General features: G+C 50.0%; 1 protein-coding gene across 2 annotated transcripts in view; it reads left to right on the top strand.

The window, feature by feature from the left end:
* Positions 1 to 19267, top strand: part of SUFU (SUFU negative regulator of hedgehog signaling) — a 108578-nt gene that overhangs the window by 69891 nt on the left and 19420 nt on the right. The window contains exons 4-8 of one of the 2 annotated variants that reach the window (XM_067709529.1): positions 3023 to 3165; positions 4067 to 4152; positions 4426 to 4498; positions 7756 to 7909; positions 9717 to 9828. In XM_067709529.1, coding sequence (XP_067565630.1) covers positions 3023 to 3165; positions 4067 to 4152; positions 4426 to 4498; positions 7756 to 7909; positions 9717 to 9828 — 568 coding nt within the window. Of the gene's footprint in view, positions 1 to 3022; positions 3166 to 4066; positions 4153 to 4425; positions 4499 to 7752; positions 7910 to 9716; positions 9829 to 19267 lie in introns of both variants that reach the window. The other variant, XM_067709528.1, reaches the window with a different exon arrangement.

Genomic DNA, 19267 nt, shown 5'->3' with positions numbered 1-19267 from the left:
GAAAGATGAAGTAGTTGACAATTTCAGCTATTTCAGGATGAAAAATACAAACTTACTTCATGATTATTAAAAAAAAAAGATTGAGGTAGTTACAGTATACAAAACTATAATAACCAAAACAGTATGGTATTGACATTAAAAACAGACATATAGGACTTCCCTGGTGGTACAGTGGTTAAGAATCTGCCTGTCAATGCAGGGAACACGGGTTCGAGCCCTGCTCTGGGAAGATCCCACATGCCACGGAGCAACTAAGCCCGTGCACCACAACTACTGAGCCTGTGCCCTACAGGCTGCGAGCCACAACTACTGAGCCTGCGTGCCACAACTACTGATGCCCGTGTACTTAGAGCCCATGCTCTGCAACAAGAGAAACCACCACAATGAGAAGCCTGCACACTGCAACGAAGAGTAGCCCCCACTCACCGCAACTAGAGAAAGCCTGCGCACAGCAATGAAGACCCAACGCAGCCATAAATAAATAAATTTATTTAAAAAGTAAAATAAAATAAATAAAAACAGACATATAGATCCATGGGACAGAATAAATAAACCCAGAAATAAACCCACACGTATGTGGTCAATTAATTTACAACTAAAGAGCCAAGAATATACAATGGGGGAAAGGATAGTCTATGCAATAAATGGTGTTGGAAGAACTGGACAGCCACATCCGAAAAATTGAAACTGGACCCCTATCTTACACTGTACACAGAACTCTACTCAAAATGGTGTAAAGACTTGAACGTAAGACCTGAAACCATAAAACTCCTAGGAGAAAACATAAGGGGTAAGCTTCTTCACATTGGTCTTGGCAGTGATTTTTTTTTTTGATTTGACCCCAAAAGCAAAGACATCAAAAGCAAAAATAAATAAGTGGGACTACATTAAACTAAGAGCTTCTGCACAGAAGAGGAAACCATTGACAAAATGAAAAGACAACCTATTGAATGGGAGAAAATATTTACAAATCATACAGCTGATAAAGGATTAATGTCGAATATATAAAAATAACTCATACAAAAAAATTAAAACTCATACAACTCAGTAGCCAAAACAAACTATCTGATTTTAAAATGAGCAGAGGAACTGAATAGACCTTTTTTCAAAGAAGGCATACAAATGGCCAACAGGTACATGAAGATGTGCTCAACATCACTAATCAGGGAAATGCAAGTAAAAACTACAGTGAGATATCACCTCACACCTGTTAGAACAGCTGTCATCAAAAAGACAAAAGATAACAAGTGTTGGTGGGAGCGTGGAAAAAGGGAACACTTATGTACTGTTGGTGGGAATGTAACTTGGTACAGCCACTTGGAAAATAGTATGGAGGTTCCTCAAAAAATGAAATACAGAAACTACTATGTCATCCAGCAATTCCACTTCTGGGTGTATCTGAGGAAAACAAAAACATTAATTTGAAAAGATACACACACCCCCATGTTCACTTCAGTGTTGTTTACAGTAGCCAAGATATGGAGACAATCTAAGTGTCCATTGATGGATGAATGGATAAAGAAAGTGGTATATATACACAATGGAATACTACTCAGCCATAAAAAAGAATGCAATCTTGCCACTTGGGACATGGATGGGCCTTGAGAATGTTATGCTAAGTGCAATAAGTCAGACAAAGACAGACAATACCATATGATATCAATTATATGTAGAATCTAAAAAATATATAAAACAAATGAACAAAAGAAAACAAAACAAAAACCAAGCTCATAGGTACAGAGCAGACTGGTGGTTGCCAGAGGGGAGAGGAGGTGGGGGAGGGGTAGGTGAAATGGGTAAAGGGGGTTAAGAGGTACAGACTTCCAGTTATAAGTTCTGGGGAGGTAATGATACAGCATGGTGGCCTATGGTCAACAGCACTGTGTTGTATATTTGAAAGCTGCTAAGAGAGTAGATCCTAAAAGTTCTCATCACAAGAAAAAAAATTTGTAACTATGTGAGGTGATGGGCTTATTGTGGTAATAATTTAACAATATATACATATATCAAATCATTATGTTATATACCTTAAACAAAACAGTGTTATATGTCAATTATAAATAATAATTTCCCCTCAATAAAACTGGGGAAAAAAAGGAATGAGGTAACTCTTTATGTGTTGATATGAAATGATCTCCAAGATACATAATTTTAAAAGAAATGTGCAAAATGGTGTGAAGTGAAAAAAAAATGGAGAGGACCTATAGATGCTTATAGGCTAGTAAATGCAGAGTACCTGTGGAAGGACACCCAAGGCGTTGTTTTTCCCTTGTGGCTGTGATACCTTAAACATCTTTCTTTAAAGCAGCGGGCCTCTGTGAAGGGCAACAGTGAGACTACAGGGTGGCCATATTTGCACATTTCTCTTGGGCAGCCTGGGTCCAATGCCTGTGTCCTCATGGGAACAGCTGCCCCCTCCAGGCTGCACATCTAGGCCGAGGTGTGTGAGGCAAAGTCAGACCTCCATCTAATGAGGAGCTATTCCCTGAATCTGTCTACCTGTGAGAAACTGGTGACAGATCTCAAAAGCTCTCCAAGGAAGGAAGTTCCTGTTTGAACACTGTTTCAGCCGCACAGAAATCCTGGTATGTTTTTCCAAGGTGAAGGGTTTTATTGCCCTCCAGCCTTCCTGTGGGCTTCTGGCCCAGATGGTCACACAGTAAAGAACTTTATTCTTTCTTGGCAGACCCGATTGTGGCTGCCCCCTGCCTCCCGTATGAGTGAAGGTGCTGGGGAAGCAAAGATGCCAGAAGTCTTTGGACTTGTCAGGCCAAGCACGCAGCCACACTGGTAGCCCGTCATCTTCCACTGAAGGCTGGCAGAATTGGCGAGCAGGAACGTGTTTGGTTTGGGGGCAGTAGCCATACTCTTTGCTCCCATCCAAGTGAATGCGTCCCCTCCTTCACAGGGGCCACCTTGGAAGGCTGGGGAGCCTCCCAGCCAGGGCTTCTGAGACCCCGGGTCGGGCTCCAGGCCTGGCTGCAGGGCCTCGGTCGCTGAGGACCCTCACGTCTGTCCACAGAGAACACCTTCTGCAGCGGGGACCACGTGTCTTGGCATAGCCCTTTGGATAACAGTGAGTCGAGAATTCAGCACATGTTGCTGACAGAGGACCCGCAGATGCAGCCCGTGCAGACACCGTTTGGGGTGGTTACCTTCCTCCAGGTGAGGCACAGGTTGGACTTGGGCTTGAGCCTTTCCTGGTAGGACAGGAGGGCTTGGGTGGGGCAGTGAGGGAACAGAGATTTCCTGTGGTCTCCTTCCACTTTCTAGTCCCTCTGATGGTTTGTTGGGTAGATTCGGATGGCCTGATTTAACCTGCTGAGATGGGGTAAGGGGGCAGGGGCAGGGGCCATTTGGGTAGGAAAGGATGGCTGTACTGAGTGGATAGCAGGGAGGGTATTTCTGTGAACTCGTAAGACCCAGATAGCCACAGGCACAGGACCTCCCAGCAGGCAGCTTTGGACTGGACTTTCCCTTACCCGGAAGGGACGACGTGCACCTACCCCAGCTGCACCCGGGCTGCTTGTGATCCTGGTGGGGTCTGTGTGGAAGTTCAGTTGTTTCCTTTGAGATTTACTCAAAGGCTCAGCCCCTGATAAGGAAGGGAGCTTCTCTGTGAGCTGCTGGTGCCCTTTGGTCATCGTGCTAAGCTTAAAGCGTCTCAAAATCTCCTCTGTTTACAACCCCCATGATCCTAGACTGGGCAGGAGCATCTCCCTGCTTCCAGAGACATGGGCTGGGGACCCATCCTGAGTTGGCAGGGCCCTGATTTTCTCTTCTGCAGTCTAGGGCTAGGCTTTGTGTCGCCCAGACCCCTGAGCCATCACAGCAGGGCAAGGGTCAGACCTCAGTGCCCTGTGTGTGGACCCATCCATCTGCTAGCCAGGCCACTGTTCCCTCCTAAGGGAACCATCCCACTTTGGACACATCAGCCCCTGAGCACAGATCCTGCCTGTGGTCCCCCAACTTTGGTGATACTAAGAGAGCCTGGGTAGTTGACCTTCCGGGTGGGTTGGAGGAATGGCCATTAACGCACAATGGCATCTTTGTCCCGGGGTCTCAGATTGTTGGCGTCTGCACCGAGGAGCTCCACGCAGCCCAGCAGTGGAATGGGCAGGGCATCCTGGAGCTGCTGCGGACAGTACCCATGTGAGTACATCCCTGCACTATGAGATGGGGGCGGGGTCCCTGGGCCTGGGCTTGGGAACCCCTCCTTCTCTCCACATGTGGGTGCCCCCTTACATTGCTGCTCAGGCTCTGGGTTTTCAGACTGGGGCTTCCTGATCACTCTCCCTGACTGTCTCTGGCCACTAACTGATCCCCTGTGTTCTGGGCTGGGGGCAGCAAACAGGGCAGGATGTAGACCCAGCCCATCAGCCCCAGACCCTCAGTTACCATCCTGTCCCCTTTCCTTGTCCACAGCGCTGGCGGCCCCTGGCTGATAACTGACATGAGGAGGGGAGAGACCATATTTGAGATCGATCCACACCTGCAAGTATGTCTTGAGTGAGGAAAACCTTTCTAGCACACTGTGCCTAGGCTTCTTCCAAATAACACTGGCTTTCATCCTGGGAAAACGGAGGAGCTTTATTTGTGAGTGAGTAGAAATATGGCATGATTTGGAATTTGTCCTCTGAATTCTGCAGAGCACATAAGGGAGCAGAGATTTCAGGCCAGGAAAACTTGTCTTAGACATATGTTTTTTTGCATTTTAAAAGGATTGATTTTATTGAATGCAAATTATACATCAATAAACCTGACCAGAAAATCAGATCACTAGCAAGGAAAGAAAATCAGTATAGTGGATATTTCTTGCCCAGTACTCATCCTGCCATGTTCCCCTTCTTAGAAGAACACAGAGTTTCTTTCAGGAAGCCACCCCACTGCCACCGCCACCCTGTAACAGTAGGACAGGTGATAGTGACTCCACAGCCCAGCTGCAGGGAGGAGCGCTGATTGGTCTAATGATCCCATCCCCCTTTTAGATACATTTTTCATCTTGGGTAGTCGGATACCGAGCTCCTCCCCTGGCTAGGTTGGCATCCCTTCATATATAAAAGGAAGTCTCTATACACACAGGCCTGCAGTTCTCACTCACTGTGGCCCACCTGTACAGAGTGTCAGTGTTGTCTTTGGGTTTTTTAGAAGCAGCACTCTGTATGAAGGTGAATTTTGAAAGCCACGTAGAGCATAACTTCCTTTCTTATTGGCAGCTCCTGAAGCAGGAACCGCAGACAGCTAATAATGTGCCTGACATGTGCCTGCCTCCTTCTCCTTTGCCCCTGCCCATTGCGGGTCATTGCCATCTCTGAACATTTTATGCCTCTGCAAAAATCTGGTAGGCCACAGGCTGCTGCCAGGAGTTATATGTCCTTTAGGAAGGGTGGGAGGTGGCCAGGAGAGGTAGCAGGCGGACATGTAGCCAGCAGTTCCTGGGCTGTTTACTGCAGACCTGGGAGTTCTTGGGCAGAAGCCCTACTCATTCACAGATGATGCTCCTCTGTTTTCCTAGTGCCTTGAACACTGCAGCTTTCCAGTTGCTGCCAGGATATCCTCTGTTATCTGTACTTTAAACTTGGTTTCTTTGTAGCTTCTGCTTATGCAAGAACCAGGAACCACAAAGGCTATGTTTCCCTAAGCCCTTGTTCTGCAGCCACACTGGGATCCAGCACGGGGCACCATGGGCTGTTGTTTGGCCCCTGTCCTAGGTGCCAAGTGCTAAGAAAGCACCTGATCCTTTAAGCTACTAGGGTAAGCAGCCCATCCTTTCTCTGTGTGCTGAGAACAGTTCTCCTCCCTAGTCTTCAGGCGCCCCTGAGGCCAGCCAGCAGGACCCAGAGCGCCTAGTGTTCTTTAAAAGCAAGCAGGGGGGGCTTCCCTGGTGGCTCAGTGGTTAAGAATCCACCTGCCAATGCAGGGGACACAGGTTCGAGCCCTGGTCCGGGAAGATCCCACATGCTGTGGAGCAGCTAAGCCCGTGCGCCACAACTACTGAGCCTGCACTCTGGAGCCCGTGAGCCACAGCTACTGAAGCCCACATGCCTAGAGCCCGTGCTCCGCAACAAGAGAAGCCACCGCAATGAGAAGCCTACGCACCGCAACGAAGAGTGGCCCCTGCTCGCCGCAACTAGAGAAAGCCTGCACGCACCAACGATGACCCAACACAGCCAAAAATAAATAAATAAATAAATTTATAAAGAGAAGGATTATATTTAAAGAAAAAAAGCAAGCAGGGGCACCTTGGTGAGAAAGTCCAGCTTCCTTTCCTGGGCGCTCTGTGCACCCAGTGGGAGCTCCTGTGTGCTCGCTTGTGTCTCCGGGGCTTGCTTGCAGGCCGTTTGTTTCAGAGCTGCTCCTGGTCCTTTGCTCCAAGCTCCACCACTAGCTAGCTATGTGCGTGGACAAGTCTCTGAACTCCTCTGCGTCTTCACCCTTTCTTGTTTACTCATAAAGTAAGTGGGCTGAGCTTGTTGAGCCAAGAGGTGTCCTGAGCTCCTTGCTTAGGTGAGACGCCTCAGGGTGGCCAGTGGAGAGGGAAAAGCGTAGACTCCACCCCAAGCAAACTAGGGCTCACACGCCCCTGGTTAGAGCACAGAGAGCCACTCCCTGTCATCAGCCTCCCACGCCTCTGCTCAGAATCCCCAGCTTTGCCTAGGCTGCTGGTAGCACTGGAGAGGAGGAGGATGGGATTGATGGGAAGGAGGCATTGGGCCAGGGCCACCTGCTGACTGGTCTCAAAAAATAAGGACCCTCTGTAAGCTTACCTTGTGCTTCCCTGGATGGGCTCCCTGGCCGAGCAGCAGGCCTGTTCAGAGCCTGTGGAGCCACGGGGAGAAAGTTCCCCAGACAGGGAGGAGCAGACTCTTACTGAAGTACTAACTCAGGAGCTCTGTTTGGCCTACATGACTGTTTATGAACAAGGTTGCGGGAGCCTCCCAGATGACCTTTCATCCAAAACCCAACATCACAACTTTGTTTTACCAGAAATCCCAGGTGTTTGTGTTTAGCTCTTCCTTGAGGCCATTTGGAGAGTGTTTGGACTCAGAAGTGTCAAGGCCTGTGCGAAGGCAGGGCCTCTGGTGGGGTCTAAAGATGGTCACTGCCCTCCAGGCCCCCGTTTCAGTCTAAGAAATGGAAAAGAATCTCCATCCAGAATTCTTGGCCAAACAAGTCAGCAATGCAGCAAGGGGAAGTCCGGCCCTTCTGCTCTCTGGGGACTCTTCCCTGTGTGACCACACCCTCTGCTGTTGGAAGAGAAAACTGCAGGTATGGAGTTGGAGAAATTGGGCTGAGTCCCCGCCTCTCCCGCCTGTGGCCGGCGTCCACCCTGGCCTCTGGAGCAGCGACCGGGTGATCAGTGAGGAGAGGAAGGACTGTGCCTTTCCTCAGGAGGGTGGTTCCTGGCTCTGCCACATCAGCTCCACGGGCCAGCACAGGGTGGGCAGAGTCGGAGCTCTGAAGCGGGTAATGACAGTCGCTTTACTGGAAGGCTGATGGGAGAGGAGACGCTTCCCTTGGGATTTTCATTCTTCCCGGCTCCCCTAATTCCTGGTTCCCCTGGAGGAGACCCGTGGCTGGCAGAGACCGCCATGCGTTAGTAACCAGGGCAGAATAAGGTCAGAGACCCTGCTCTTCTGGCCCCTGCCCCGTGCTCAGCTCTTACCAGGGCTCAGTAAACGTGGGAAAGGTGGTGGTGACCTTGGGCCACCGGTTCGCTGAAGGAACTCCGGCTCTTTGACTCTTTCCAAGCAGGAGAGAGTTGACAAAGGCATTGAGACGGACGGGTCCAACCTGAGCGGTGTCAGCGCCAAGTGTGCCTGGGATGACCTGAGCCGGCCCCCCGAGGACGACGAGGACAGCCGGAGCATTTGCATCGGTACTCAGCCCCGGCGGCTCTCTGGCAAAGGTGGGAGCCGTCGCCTTCCCTTTCCCCAGGCCGGGTTTCAGTATTTCCTGGCAGGATTTAAACAGCAAGTGAGGTCTTCAGCAGGGTGGAATGAAGGGAGCTTTACTGACCCGTTTCTCCTGTGTTTCCTGTGTGTATTTCAGATCGCACTTCCAGCAGTGACCATTGTGTTTTAGATTTGCCCCTTGCTATCTGAGGTCAGGGAGGTGAGTGGAAGCCCTAGAACAGTTACAGGAAACAGCCATAGTCCACCCAAACGCAAGAGAACAAGCATCGGCCACCCACAGAATTGACACAGGGCCCAGCTCTAGCCTGAAAGTCATGCCAGACCTGAGGATCACTCTGGCCTTGGGCCCTCCCAGGCCTCAGACAAGAGAGGCCTGAGTGTGAGGCCAGTTTGCACACTTCCCCACCCCACTCTCTTGCAGAGATAACGTAAGGGGCGTAGGCAGGGCACCCTTACCTGCTGCATTTTGTCGGGGGGCCTTGGGGAAGGAGGATATGGCTCCCCTGTTGGAAGCTTACCATGCTGGTCTTGGTTAGCGAAACAGTTGTGGTTTTTAAGAAAGGGCATCCCTAACTAACTCCAAAGGAAAAGCGGCCATTTACACAGACGTGATTACAGCTGCTTTTTCTACTTCCTTTTTCAATTCTTCCACCTTTTCTTAACTTTTGAAGAGTAAGATACCTAGAATCCTGAATAAAATACCAGCGCATGTGACCGCACTTATAAAAGGTTTTCTTTCCATAAAAAACAACTTAAACCCCTAGTGCAAATATCTGACCCCTTTCTTTCCTTCCTGCTTATTCTAATGACGTGCCAAGCCCTGGGGAGATTCTGAGAGAGTGTACAGTTATTAGAATCATTCAGTTGCTTTTGACAAAAGAGCTAATTTAAGGAGGGATTCGCAGTTTTGTCCAAAATTTCAACCATCATTGGCTATTTTTTAAAAAATTATAAAAGTAAGATCCATGCCACTATAACAAGCCAAACACTAGAAAAGTGAATAATCACTTCTATCCTCAAAGCCCACCCTTTAACCAACAAACGTTAATTTGCTTTTTTGTGTGTGTTTGCAGTTTGCAGAAGTAAATCTTAGATGAAAATCTCAATATAGGGGACCAGACTAGTAAGCTTCACCCCAAAGACCAGAAAAGCGCCTTGCAAAGAAATAATTCAACCAGGGGACTCCTTTGTCACCTTCTGGCCCTTGGCAGACCCGTGGAGAGGCAGGGTTCCCTGGGGTAGTACCAAGGTGGGGAGATGACTCAGTATCCCACTGACCCGGCCCAAGGGGAAGGGGTGGCAGGGCCAGATACCAGCTGACCACCCAGAACCCAGGAACTTGTGTAAGGGATGCCTGCTCATTCACGGCAGAGCACTCGCAGCCCTTACTGGCATCCATCAAGTGGGTAGAATCCCTGGGTGGTCTTGGGCAATGGCTGTCTTGTGAGTCACTGTCTGGAGCCATGTTAAGGGTAAGCCTAGGGCCTGTGACACAGGATGGGAAAGGACAGTGGAGGAGAGCCCTGCCTTGGAGAGTGCCCTTCTGCAGTCCAGAGGCCATTCCTTGTCTTCCTCAAGAATGGTGCTCTTCAGACCAGATGTTTCCAGAGCACACGATGCCTCGTCTGCTCTGTGTCCTCATGCTGCACTCAGATCGCACAGCTGATGCCTAGAGTGGCCTCAAGACCAGCCTTCGTGGGGGCCTTTCCCCAGCCCATCAGCAGAGCCAGGGTCCAAGGACAGGGATGGGGATGCTGGGGGCCCAGAGGGCCATCAGGTAACTTAATGGTGTCATTGCAGACACGGAGCAGATCCGGGAGACCTTGAGGAGAGGACTTGAGATCAACAGCAAACCCGTCCTTCCGCCAATCAACCCCCAGCGGCAGAACGGCCTCACCCACGACCGGGCCCCGTAAGTGCCCTGCCCACAGAGGGGTTAGTCTAACTTCCTGACAGCAGTGTCCCGGGACTGGGACAAGGGGGCAGTTTTGTCCTTCAGGGCCTGTCCCTGTGGCTTGCATGAGAGAGAACAATGCCCAGAGGCCTTGCTGGATGGACTCAGGGTCTCTGGGGCACACAGATCTGTGGGTTGTAAGGGCCTCAGAGGGAACGCAGCGGACCAGAAATATAAACAACAGTAAATATTTACATAGGCTGTGTGAGCAGATGGGAGGCCAAGTTGGGGCAAAATCTGACTTGGGGCCTCCCAGCCTTGTGGGAGCCCATTGTGCTGAGCACGATTCCCCTCCTTATCTCGGCCTCGGCCAGAGTTGCCCTTCCTTCCTTCCTGGAGCCTGGTCTCCGGCTGATAGCTGCAACCCCAGGGGCCTCCCTGTCTGGCCAGCCCCGGACTGGACGCCTGCTGCTGAGGCCCTTCTTCCTGCCTCCCTTCCATGGGGCCCAGGGAAGGGAAGTCCTCTGCAGGCCTGTGCTGTCTGTCCAAGAGCCCCTATAGCTCTTAGGAGAGACTGTGACCACCCCAGAGGTCAGATCCACTTCCTGCTGACCTGTCTTCCTCTGATGGGGGCGAATGGTGGGCAGAGCTGGAGCTGGGCACCCCCCTCTGCCCTTAGTCCCAGGGCAACTCTAGGGAATAGCTGCTGGCAGGGGATGCCTGGGAGCTGGCAGCCCAGAGCAGGAACCCTGCCTGCCAGAGAGGAAGTTGCTGTGCCCTGGGCTAACAGGGAGGCGGACCACTCGTGCAAGACCAGGGTGATCCGTCCTTCTTCTAAGAAGTCTTTATTACACACTTGCTGTGTGGCAGGCTCAGGACCCAGAGGGCCATCTGAGGTGTAGGCTCTTTTGGGGGCACATGAACTGAAACAGTTAATTAATTGGCATGATTCTGGCTGTGGGTGTAATTTGTTGGAAATAGTTCCTTTGAATTCTAGCTCCAGTTGCTCATCCACGATCCCCAGAAATGGTAATGATCTATTGTGCTACAGAAGGGTCAAGTCAGCATGATCTGGAGTAGTTAGGGAGGGCTTCTTGGAGGAGAAAGGACATGAGACGGGCCTCGAAGGAGCCCTGGAATTTTAACAAGCAGGTGAAGAAGCTGACAGGGATGGAACAGGGGAGGCCTGGCTGGTTAAAGTCGAGGCTGTAACCTGGGAGCAGATTGTGGAGTAGGGAGAGTTACTCCAGCTGCCCAAGGTGGCCAACCTGAAGAATCTGCCATCCAGAAGCCATGAGAGTAGAGGCCTTTTGCAAGAGCCTGGAGAAGCTTCCACTGCCACCTCCAAGCAGCTTTCAACTCCAGCCAGTGGATTTCTGCAGCCAGCCGCCTTGAAGGAGTTGGCTTAAGGCACCATCTTCCCCTGGCAGGAGCAGATGGCCAGGCTGAGTCGTGGGGCATCTGGAAACTCTCCACCTGTGAGTCTGGACCCTGTCCCAGGGCCATACTCCTTCGCGTGCCCTGAGCTTGGCCTCTTCCTCTGAGCCCCACTGGCACTGATGGGAGGTCGGGAGGTAATTGAAGGCTTAAAGGCTCAAGCAGATTGCCCCATAACTTGTAGTCTCAGTCGAGATGGCCCTTCCACCTCCAAAGGTCTGGGTTTCTGGGCAGAAGGGCAGGGGCTCCTGTGGAGGCAGCCCACTTGCCCCTACTATACATCTGGGACAAGTCTGAGATCTCACTCCCAGTCTAGGGCGTACTTCCAGCTGCTGCACCCCCAGACATTGTAAGGCACACAGAGTTCCTGGATGCAGACGTCCAGCCCAGACTCAGCCCACTGGGCAGTGGGGCATCGGATCTGGTCCAAGGGCTATCTGTAGACTCAGGGCAGAGGCTGCAGCCTCCTCTCTTTGGCCTGAGTTGGCTGAGCTGCAGAGAGATGGATGCGAATAGATCAGAGGTGCAGCCATCTGGGGTCATCTCCCCTCCCTGCAGCTCAAGGACCCAGTCGCGTCTCCAAGGTGCTGGAATCTGCAGTCTGAAGGGATTCGGAATGTCTCCTCTAAGGTTGTCAGTGCTGGTTACCAGTTTGTTAGCAGTTGGTTGAGAAATGGTTCCTCCTTTGCCAAGAACATTTTCCAACCCTCCCTCAAGTCTCCAGCTCCCTGTCACCTCAGGATCGATGACGGCGGCCTCAGTTCAGATTAGCACGCACGACTGTAATATCTGTGCTGCCCACCCTGGGACCTGACCCGGTTTCAGATAAACCGCATGGATTGTGACTGAGAAAGCCAACCCAAAATGTGCTGGCACTAGTGTTTGCTCCTCTCCCTGTGGGGGAGTGACCGGCATGGGCCCTATTGTGTCTTCGTGTCCGATTTCCTTTAGTCAGGCTTTCTGGGCTGGGGCCCTGATGCATAGTCTTATGGGCCTGAGCGTGGTTTGAGAAGGCTGTGGAGATAGAACAGAGGTTCAGAAGAGCCAGTGGAGCCTGAGTATTAGCAGCTGGGCTCTGGCCTACCTGAGGGAATCAGGCACTTGATCTTTTCCCACCTTAATGGCGACTAACACTGATCAGGTGCAAGTGCTTTATACCATCCTCATAGTCACTCTGTGAAGTAGATAATCTTATTATCCCCCTTTTATAGATGAGGAAACTGAGTGAGGTACAAAGAGGCTGATAAGTAACTTGGCCAAGGTGAGAAAAAGGTGGCACTTAGGGCAGTCCCTCAGCCATTAACATGGTGTGGTCCTCCTTACTCCATTCTCAGGGACCGTGTGAGGGACACCCCAGACTGTGTCTCTCACCCTCATAGGTGGACCTCCTCTAACTAGTCAAAGCATGAGTAGAGACTGCTCCCTTGGCACCGAGGACAAGGCTAAAGCCCCATGTTAGAAGCTTACTGTTTGTATTTAACTCTAGGGAAGACATGCCGCCAGGCTCAGTGCTTCCAAATCCCAGAGATAACAAGATGTGTCATAATTGTCTCATTTATACCAGAATTACTTTTTAACACAGAGCCTTGTTTTCTTCATGTTCAGAAACAAAATCAACCGTATATCTCTGGCCCCTCCACCACTTCAGGGCTAGGGGATTTCTTTCTTTTTTGCTTGAGGCCTCACTTCCTGCTTCCCAGAAAGGCAGGGCCCTCTGGGTAACTGCTCCTCTCCCACTCCCCCTGCCAACCCTCCTCCCACCGCCTTCCGCCTTCCCGGAAGGGGAGTCCTTGGCCCTCTTTGGGGCTTCTTCCAGCGTTTCACAACCCCTGCATTCCAGCCGTGAAATTTGTATCTGGCTTTTCCCAAGATGATCAGTTGAGAAAAGCCTCCTTCGGCTTGCTGGCGCCTCCCTTCCCATGGCCTGCCCGCGTGAGTTTGGGAAGCAACTCCTCTGTGCCACTGAGGGGAGCCCGGCTTAAGGGCTGTGCCTGCCGACATTTATAAGGACCTGGGTCGAGGGAGAAAACGTCACTGGCATCCTCTGTCTGAGGTTGCCTGGTTAGACGTGGACTGTTCTGTGGAGTCTGGCCTTTGCTTCCCAGCCTCCCCACAGTGACCCCGGGGATGTGCATGGTCTGGTCAGGTGCATTGCGTGGGGAGGTTTGCATTTGTGTAAACTTGCTCTGATGCTGGGAACCTGCATCAGTGTACCAGGACCTCCTCCTCCTTCTGCCAGTGAGTCACTGATTGAGGTTGGGGGACTTTTAGGGAGCTCTCTGGGTCACATAACCCCCCCCCCCAAAGAGGGGCAGGGCCCATGCATGTGTGTGCACATGTGTTGGGGGGGAAGGTTCCTGGCTGTGGGAGAGACACTTTGTAGTTACGGCACCTTTAAAAAGCAAACTAGGGCTTCCCTGGTGGTGCAGTGGTTGAGAGTCCGCCTGCCGATGCAGGGGACATGGGTTCGTGCCCCGGTCCGGGAGGATCCCGCATGCCGCAGAGCGGCTGGGCCTGTGAGCCATGGCTGCTGAGCCTGCGCGTCCAGAGCCTCTGCTCTGCAGCGCGAGAGGCCACAATGGTGAGAGGCCCGCGTACCGCAAAAAAAAAAAAAAAAAAAAAAAGCAAACTAACCGTCATCGCTGAGCTAAGTTTCTCAGTCTTCTGGAATTGCACCAGCAGCTTTTAAGGCTTTTTTTTTTTTTTTTTTTTGCTTGTTGCCTTAATTTTCTGGAAAATTAAGGTTTTGTAGCATGATTTCTCCTGTTGTGACATTTTCAGCTGCACCCTTCCCCCAACATGCACACAAAACACACATGTATTTCTCCCCACTTTTATGAGTGTCTCTGCTCCCATCTCTTTAGCCTTTTGGATGGGTAGCCATGCTGCCTCTGTTCCCATCTTGAATAGCTTGTGACCTGGCCAAAGAGTCATCCTTTAGAGAAAATTGTGTTTTGTTTTGCTCAGCCCATGAGACCCATGAAGATTAATTAGAAGAAGAAAATATCTCGTTTGCATCCAGTGAATTGGGTGAAGGAAGGTGAGTTTCCATCTGGGAAAACAGCTGGGCTATTGCCATCACTTCCTGCATGCAGGGCAGTCTTGGGTAACCCTGCTCAAAGGGCTCTATCATGTCAGTGCAGTGGCCTGCCTGGAGCCCGAGTGTGTCATGTTGGCGCCCCTCACCGCTCCCACGCTGGGGAAGTACGGTTGTTTTCACTGGAGAGAAAAACCCAAGAAGAAACAGCCCTGCTCTCAGGGCCCCAGCCAGGCCCCACAGGGCTGATGGGAGGAAGGGCCCAGGCCTCTGTGATCCACATTTGTCTTGCTAAGTGCCTGCCTTTATGTGCCTTTCTCGGAAATACACACTTTAAAGGGCAGAACAAGGGCTCCACAGCAGTCCTGCCTGGGTGAATTTCTGTTTGAACTCCATTCTCTGCTCTACTTCCCCAAAGAGGTGAAGCAGCGGCCATCGTTAACACCCCAGCCTCAGAGTTCATGGCCGGCACATTGAATTCTCAATCCAAACTGCATCTCTCTTCCTCAAGTTGCACAATCAGGAGTATTTTTATCACCCATCCTTGATCCTCAGTGTCACCCAACACTTCAGTAGTGAGTCACTTCTCCAGGGAAGGGAAAAGGAAGGCTCAAAGGTGAGAGCTGGAGAGAGGAAATGACTCAGTGTCTCAGAAACCAGGAAGCCAAGGGCTCTGGCTAGAGCAGGCTCTTTCAGGAGAGCAGGGGTCCTAGTCTCCCACCTGAGTCAGACCACAAGGCTGCGGGTGGCGGTCCCTGGTGCCCAGAGGAGTTAATAGTTGATGAAGGAATCCACCAACCTTAACACAAGTTTTCCTCACTCTGTCTTCTTCACCCACACTCCGTCCCACTGTTCTATCATCACGTTCCATCCTTGGAATATTCACTGTGAAAATACTGCGTTTCATCATTTGGTTTTTGGTGTTTACCAATAACCTTTTAAGGCCTTTTACTCCGTGTGTCATCCTCATCAGATAATTTTTCCAAATTCAGATGGTAGCAGTAACTGTGGAGGTGAGCTGGTGCCCTCACCCATACCCACACCCTGTCCCAGTCCTGCTCTGAAGGGAAACCTGCAAGTGGTTCTTTCTCTGGAAAGTTCAGAGCTTTCGTCAGCAATCTGAAAGCAAAAGGAATAATCTCCCAAGCTAGCGGCAGAAGCCAGAGGTTGAGCTGGGCTCAGCAGGCCAAACCCACTTCACTTCTGAATAGTTGCCAACCCGGGTGCCCTGGTTCCTGCTCCCGGGCGTCCCCAAGGAAAAGGCCCCAAGTCGTGTGGCCAGTGCAGACGTCATCACTGTCACAGGACTGGGATTGTGGCTAAAAGGAGTCTCGGTGGTTGGGCTCCTCTCCTTTCCACACCTGCTGCCATTGATAGAATGTGACCAATACCCTGGGGCTAAAATGGAAAAATTAAGACTCTTCAGTCTGTAGAGACCAGGGTGGAGAGGAAACATGGATATGGTTCTGTCAATCTGTGAAGTGTGGGTAGGGTGAACAGGGGCCTGTACTATAAACTGTGCAGCACTGGAAATCAGGAGTCTGTCCTGACACTGGAAAGAGAAGGCGTGTTAGGATATGTAAAAAGTCCCCTTAAACAGTGGAAAGTGTAAATATAGGATGTGTTACATAGACAGGTAGTAAAAAAGAAAGACATGGAAAGATTTAGATCAATTGATGAATTACTGAGGTGTGCCTCTGAGCCATCCACAAACCAGTCCTCAGTGCTCCCAATACAGGAAGAATCCTGGGCTGGACAGCTTCTGTGACCAAGCAGGCAGGTTTTTTTGTTTGTTTGTTTTTGTTTTTTTGGCCGCGCGGCACGTAGGATCTTAGCTTCCCGACCAGTGATCGAACCCCTGCAGTAGAAGCACGGAGTCTTAACCACTGGACCACCAGGGAAGTCCCAAGCAAGCAGTTTTTATTAAGTATCGCCATGTGCCAGGCCCTGTGTTGTGGGCTATTTTTGTCCCCATTTTACAAACAAGAACACGGAGGCTTAGATAGATTGTATAACTTATTTTGGGTCAATGAGCCAAGATTAATAAAGTTCAGAGCCAAAATTTGAACCTTGGGTTGTTTGAATCCAGATCCAGACCTCTTCACCACTGGGTACTGCCTGTAAAAGAAGATAAAAGTGGAGGAGTTGCCTGCCAATTCACAGGAAAAAATAACGAAAGAAGGCCTTGGAAGTCTCTATACCAGTGCACAGAGTAAAGCTGGTGTTTTAATTTGCCTGAAAACCCCTGAGGGTGGCAGGTCAGAGAGAAGCATACTAAAAAAGTGAAATCTGCTAGAGGATATGCTCCATCGAAATGAGTGAGGAAGACATACGGGGAGCAGGAAATAGGATCCAACATGAGAAAGAGGCGAGAGGAATCACCAGTGTGAAGGTAAGGGGTGATCCCATGACGACAGTTGTGCTGCAAAAACGGAAGGTAGACAGTTCAGACTAGAGTCGTTCGGAAGGATCCTCTGGAGAAATGTCTTTTTTTTTTTTTAATGATATTTAATTTATTTATTTAATTTGTTTTTTTTTTGGCTCTTTTGGGTCTTCATTGCTGCAAACGGGCTTTCTCTAGTTGTGGCGAGCAGGGGCTACTCTTTTTTTAAAAAAATAAGTTTTATTTATTTATTTATTTATAGCTGTGTTGGGTCTTTGTTGCTGCATGTGGGCTTTCTCTAGTTGCGGCGAGCGGGGACTACTCTTTGTTGCGGTGCACAGGCTTCTCGTTGTGGTGGCTTCTCTTGTTGTGGAGCATCAGCTCTAGGCCCGCGGGCTTCAGTATTTGTGGCACGTGGGCTCAGTAGTTGTGGCTCATGAGCTCTAGAGCGCAGGCTCAGTAGTTGTGGCGCCCGGGCTTAGTTGCTCCGCGGCATGTAAGACCTTCCTGGACCAGGGCTCGAACCCATCTCCTCTGCATTGGCAGGCAGATTCTTAACCACTGCACCACCAAGGAAGCCCCTGGAGAAGTGTCTTTAAAAAGATAAAATTGAGGGACTTCCCTGGTGGCGCAGTGGTTGAGAATCCGCCTGCCAATGCAGGGGACACGGGTTCGAGCCCTGGTCTGGGAAGATCTCACATGCTGCGGAGCAACTAAGCCCGTGCACCACAACTACTGAGCCTGTGCTCTACAGCCCACGAGCCACTACTACTGAGCCCGTGTGCTGCAACTACTGAAGCCCACGCACCTAGAGCCTTTGCTCCACAACAAGAGAAGCCACCACAATGAGAAGCCCGCGCACCACAACAAAGAGTAGCCCCTGCTTGCCGCAACTAGACAAAGCCCGCGCGCAACAACGGAGACCCAACGCAGACATAAATTAATTAATTAATTTTTTAAAAAGAAGATAAAATTGATAAATATTTGCTCTATTTGAAAGTCTTGGGAGAATCTATAGGCCATTGGTCATTAGTTTAGGATTGAATTAGCAATAAACACATAGAAAACCAATACAGTTATTAAATACAAGGAAAATAGAAAATCACACTAGGGATTTCCCTGGTGGTCCAGTGGTTAAGAATCCGCCTTCCAATGCAGGGGATGCAGGTTTGATCCTTGGTTGGGGAACTAGGATCCCACATGCCACAGGGGAACTAAGCCCACACACCACAACTACTGAGCCCGCGTGCTCTGGAGCCCACACACCCCAACTAGAGAGAAACCTGCACGCCACAATGAAAGATCACGCGTGCTGCAACTAAGACCCGATGCAGCCAAAAATAAAATAAATAAATAAATAATTTTAAAAATCACACTAGAAAGGAAAAGTAATCATATTATACTACATGACTCAGTCGTAAATAGCATTAGTATAATAACGTAAACACTTAATACTTAGCCAAGCAAACTTACAATATAGTTATCTTGGGAAGATGGGAGGGTGGGATGGAAGGGAGCTAGAAGCTCATCTTCTGTAGCAGCAAGTCAATAGATAAAGCCTGAAAAGGGAATACCAGGAAGTAGAAAGAAAGTATATTAGAGGTATTGAGGAAAATACCAAAAGAATCAGCTAACAGAGATGACGGTGGTTGTCTCCAAGGAGTGGGGAATGGGAAGACTGCTGACTATTGTAATGAACCTTATAGAACTATTTGGCTCTTTCAACTTTAAAAAAAGAATAGTAAAAAAAAAAAAGTCAAAGAAGTGATATTGTAGGAGCTGTTACAGCTTGCCCTGCACAGTAAAAAGAAAGAATGACACAAAATTCCAGGTAAAAATCAGAAAATTGGCACCAAGGTAAGCCCTGGTCACTCAGAAGAACTTCAGCTTCCCCGGCATCAGGCTGAGAGCTGAAGGTGAGCATCGTATAAGTGTCTGACAGGCCTCCTGAGATCATCTGTCTTGGGGTGAAGAAAATGACGAGGCGCCTCGGCTGTGCACCTGACTCTGACCGGCAAGGAAGCTGATGGAGTGGGAGTGACAGGGCCTTGGGAAAGAGCGCTTGGGCAGAGCAGGGTTCAGGAGGGAAAACCCTGGGCCTTGTCAGAGCACTGCCTGACCAGTGGTCCCCAGAGGGAGGGTCCCCACAGCCTTTTAGGGAGGTTGGTTGGGGATTAAGTGAAAAGGGGTTCCTGTGGCTAAGGTTGGAAGACACTGGCTTACACAAAATGAAACTGGTTCCTTTGCCCTCTGTAGTCCTCCTCAGAGTCTTCGAAATGCCAACATTTTACGAATCTTTAATCTGAGATGCAGTGTATTGCATCCAGCCTTTGCCACATCTGCTCTTCTAGAAGCTTCTCTTAAATTAAAATTCCATCAAATACCCTTTGGGAAGCCCTGCCATGGCTTCTAGGAAGCAATTCTTTTAAGAGTTCAGGGGGGAAAAAAATAGATGTGTCTTCATGGACTTTGAAACCCCAGAAGAAAAGACCACTCAGAGGGATGGGAGGCTCTTAAGGAAAAATATTGTGGTTACACTTTAGCTGGCGTCAGGAAGACCTGGGGTGTTTGTCTCAGCCCTTTATTTGCCCATTGTGTGA

Source organism: Pseudorca crassidens, chromosome 16, assembly GCF_039906515.1.
Source record: "Pseudorca crassidens isolate mPseCra1 chromosome 16, mPseCra1.hap1, whole genome shotgun sequence".
Classification (NCBI taxonomy): Eukaryota; Metazoa; Chordata; class Mammalia; order Artiodactyla; family Delphinidae; genus Pseudorca; species Pseudorca crassidens.
The sequence above is the reverse complement of the archived record's forward strand: the minus strand, read 5'-3'. Positions and strand labels throughout refer to the sequence as shown.